Here is a 4,123-nt window from a genome sequence, read left to right as displayed (position 1 = left end):
TTTTATTGAAATATTATTTAATTTTTTAGAAATCGAAATATCATTAAAATTTCTTTCGCCTAAACAATTTCAGTATTGGAGTAATACATTTTGGCAATTAGTGATTTCATTCTATTAATTATATGATAAAAAGAAAGGAAAAATATTAAAAACAAGCAAGAATTGAATGAAATAAAAAGGAAAGAAAATAATCGAATATATTATAATTTTATTCGAATAATTAATATTACTAATTAATATTATTAGTAAAACAAAAAATTTAATTGAGAAATGATTTTAAAATAATAGGAAAAAATTGAATGATGCCATCTGTAGCTTATTAGAGAGAGAGAGAGAGGGAGAGAGATTGAAAGAGAAAGCGTGAGAGAGAGGTTTAGATCAAATTTAGCGAAATTTTTTTAACAAACTAAATAATGAAATTAATTAAAACTAATATAGGTAAATTAACCATTCAACTTGTCGCTTTATTTGATATTGGCAAATAGTACTGTTAGATTGAATGGAACAATGATTTGAGCGTTTTTGGCGTATTACACGTGTATCACGTTGTTCCGCATATTCCGTTACGTTAATTGGCTTAAAACGTATCGGTTCCCAAAATGTTCCTTCAGCTTTTAAATTACCCAACACAAGAATACGTACATTTGGCCAAAGATGCACCTAAAATGTCAATGCTAATTAGATATTATCGATATTTTTGATAGCTAATTATATGGGAAGTGATTAAAACTTAAACAATTTTACTGAAATAATTTCATTAAAAAGAAAAGAATAAAATTATCAATTTATTGTTAATTTTTCATACAAAATTTTTATTTTTGCGCTTTTTTTTCCCAGTCAATTCTAAAATAAAATTCAGAACGTTTTTTTTCCCTGCCAATTCTAAAAATGAAATTTCAAAAATAAAATTCAAACGATTTTTTTAGATGAATTCTAAACTGAAGCTAAAAGTAGTAAAAAAATACGAAATTTAATAATTTCAAATTGGAAAATATTTATTGTTAAATCATTATTTTATATATTCCATTAATTAAAACAACAAAAATATTATTCATTCACGGACATATGTAATGTCTTTTCAAAATGGAACAAAAAAAGGAAATGAATTAATTAAATTCAAACTGACTTCGACACCTTTTTCAATTGTAAGTGTAGCACCAGGCATAATTGTTAAATCTTTAATAATTTGATACGGTTCAAATGGCTTATAATAAAATGGAAATTCATGCCAACGTTCACGATTATAAGTGAGATTTTTTTGATTCATAAATGCGACCATTTAAATTATAAATGGATGGTTCAGAATGTTTGTCATTTGCTAATTGTCCCTGAAGTAATAAAATTTAATGAAAAAATTATTTTAAAGTAGCAAGAGGAAAAGAAGAAAAATGAATGAATAAATAAATAATTAAATTTAAAAAAATCAAAAACAATGGGTGAGAAGAAAAAACTGTTTTTTTTAAAAATTAAATGATAAAAGAAAGTGAGAATAACAAGACTTGAAATTTTCAAATTTTAATTTAATCGAGTTTTAAATTAAGAAAGAAAACATAATATATTAGTGCGATTATTCTTGTAATATAATATTATTATAAATTAAAGTTAATGCATGGAATGCTTTTTTTAAATTAAATTTTTTTTTCAAATAGAAACTTTTTTGTCGTATATCTTTTTTTTCGGATTTAAGCTAAAATATAATATTGAAAATTTCTAAGTGATAAAAAATTCAAATTAAATTTTTCTACATATCAGCAAATTACAATTGTATGCAACAATTAACAAATATATTATAAATTAATTATAACAGAAAAAAAGGGAAAATTAATAATTTTACAACAAACATTTTCTGGTTTCCACCAAAAACTGATAAAATTTTCTTCGGTAACATAAAATGGACTAAACATTGCCAAAGTAAAAATATTCCAATCATCAAAATCAAAAATTCGTTGATGAATTATAGCTTGATTAGCAACACCCCACCAATTATATGTCACATTCATTGTATCCATGACATTTGCGCTCTGTATATGAGAAAAGGAAAATAATAATAATTTCAAAATTAAATTCATTATTTTTTAACATCCAAGAAATTAAAAATAATAAAACAAACTTTTGCCTTATAATGTAAGTATTACTTTTAACTATAATGTAAGTACTAATTCTAATAAATTTAAATTAATTAAGAATTTTGTTACGATAAAAATATCCACTTTGGATTAAAATACATAATTAACTCACAAAAAAATTAATTTGAAGTGGAAATGATTAATTTACTTAAAAAAAAGAAATTTCTTTTAGGCAATAATAAAACTTTCAATTAGTTTTTAGTCATTAAAAATTAAAATGGCAAAATTTTTTTTAAAAAAGAAAAATTAAATAATAAATATTGCAAAAAAAAGTGTAAATTAAGCACTAAAAGAGAAATTTGTAAGTAATTTAACCTTAGCGCCAGAAATAAGCTCGAAATCGAATAAAATATTTCGTAAACGATTAAAATGAATATTAGCTAATTGTGATCCAAATATACCAATGGTAAATGATCGTGGCCACATTTCCACATATTCTTCCAAATCATATAAATAACCATTTCTTGTAAAATAATTATATTGTATCCAAGCTATCACTTTATTACGTAATGAATGAGATCGAATATCCATCTTTAACATCCAACAACCCTAAAATAATCAATTAATTAACTAATTAATTATCATCTGTTGTGTTCATGCTGTAAAATATGAAGTATAAATCCAAAAGTAGAAAAGAAAAGAAAAATTGGAATTAAAGATTGAAATTTGCAAAAGAAAATTAATCTATTATATAAGTCAAAATTTCGGAATTTTTCTTTTTTTTTTTTTTTGAGAAGAAACTAGTATAAAATTGCAATTGTTTGAAAAATTTGATATAAATATATCTTCAAATATTAAAAAAGTGGCAATAAAAATAAACTCGAAGATATAATTCGAAACTTAAAATCAAGTAAATATCTGAAAATTCCATAAAAATTTCCAAAATTATCATTTAACATATAAATAACTTATTTTTGTAATTATTTGTTTTATAACTTTTTAATTGAAACAATTATATTCCTAAAAAGAAAATGGGAATTTCATTTATATGTACATGATTATGAATGAGACGATTTCGTTCAAAGAATAAATCCTTTTCCATTCCATTAAATGTAATTAAACCAATTTCATTTGGTGCATTATTGTTTGTGAAATTATTAGATGAGATATTAACAAATGCATAATATCCATTAATAAATATTGCAAAATTGGTGTTATTTTCGAAACGATTTTCTGTCATCTGTAAATTTTTAAAATTTTAACACTTCAAAACTTTACATTTCAAAATTTAACAAAATTGAACAAATTCATGAAATAATTACAATATAAATTATTATATACAAACAATTTTTGCATATATTTATATTTATACATCTATTTATCAGTTGATTCATTTCATCACTTAAGAAAAGGTGAAAAAAAGCCACCAAAAATTCCCACAAAAATTATCAGAAGAAAATTGCCGCCCAAAAGTATGCTATTTAACGAATCGAAATGCTATCATTAAACTTAATTTGGTATAATTAGCAGAAAAACTTAAATTATGCAAAAAGTAATAATGAAATTTTTCGCTGCCAATAATTAAATTTGAAAAAAAGATGAATAAAAATTCCCTGTATCAGTTATTTAAAAAAAAAAATTTCTCCAACAATAATTAATAATTAGAGAGAAAAACAAAAGCTTAAAATACTTTGAATGTTGGGGTCACAAAACATATATCTGCTAAATATACTGTTTGAATAGAAAGAGAATATCATTGTTACACTATTTAGATTAAAAAATATCATTACAGTACTATTTGTATAGAAAAAATATCATTACAGTGTTATTTGCGTAGAAAATGTATCATTATTGTCCTACTTGCATAGAAAAAATATCATTACAGTGTTATTTGCATATAAAATGCATCACTATTGTCCTATTTGCAAAGAAAAAATATCACTACAGTGTTATTTGCGTAGAAAATGTATCATTATTGTCTTATTTGTATAGAAAAATATCACTACAGTGTTATTTGCATATAAAATGCATCACTATTGTCCTATTTGCAAAGAAAA

The 4,123-nt window shown here is 22.6% G+C and overlaps 2 protein-coding genes across 2 annotated transcripts; both read right to left on the bottom strand.

Annotated features, from left to right (window-relative positions):
* Positions 1-429: 429 nt before the first annotated feature.
* On the bottom strand, positions 430-1,279 carry LOAG_13196 (hypothetical protein; the record flags this gene model as incomplete). The annotated part of the gene is made up of 2 exons (XM_003148706.2): positions 430-660; positions 1,127-1,279. The coding sequence occupies 2 exons, from the start codon at positions 1,277-1,279 to the stop codon at positions 430-432; spliced, it is 384 nt and encodes a 127-aa protein (XP_003148754.2).
* A 1,126-nt stretch (positions 1,280-2,405) lies between these two features.
* LOAG_13195 (hypothetical protein) lies at positions 2,406-3,306 on the bottom strand (the record flags this gene model as incomplete). The annotated part of the gene is made up of 2 exons (XM_003148705.1): positions 2,406-2,675; positions 3,121-3,306. 2 exons carry the CDS (start codon positions 3,304-3,306, stop codon positions 2,406-2,408), a joined length of 456 nt encoding a protein of 151 aa, XP_003148753.1.
* Between the last annotated feature and the right edge of the window lie 817 nt (positions 3,307-4,123).

Source organism: Loa loa (genome assembly GCF_000183805.2).
Source record: "Loa loa unplaced genomic scaffold supercont3.97, whole genome shotgun sequence".
Classification (NCBI taxonomy): domain Eukaryota; kingdom Metazoa; phylum Nematoda; class Chromadorea; order Rhabditida; family Onchocercidae; genus Loa; species Loa loa.
Note: the sequence above shows the minus strand (reverse complement) of the source record. Positions and strands in the feature narration are given on the sequence as shown.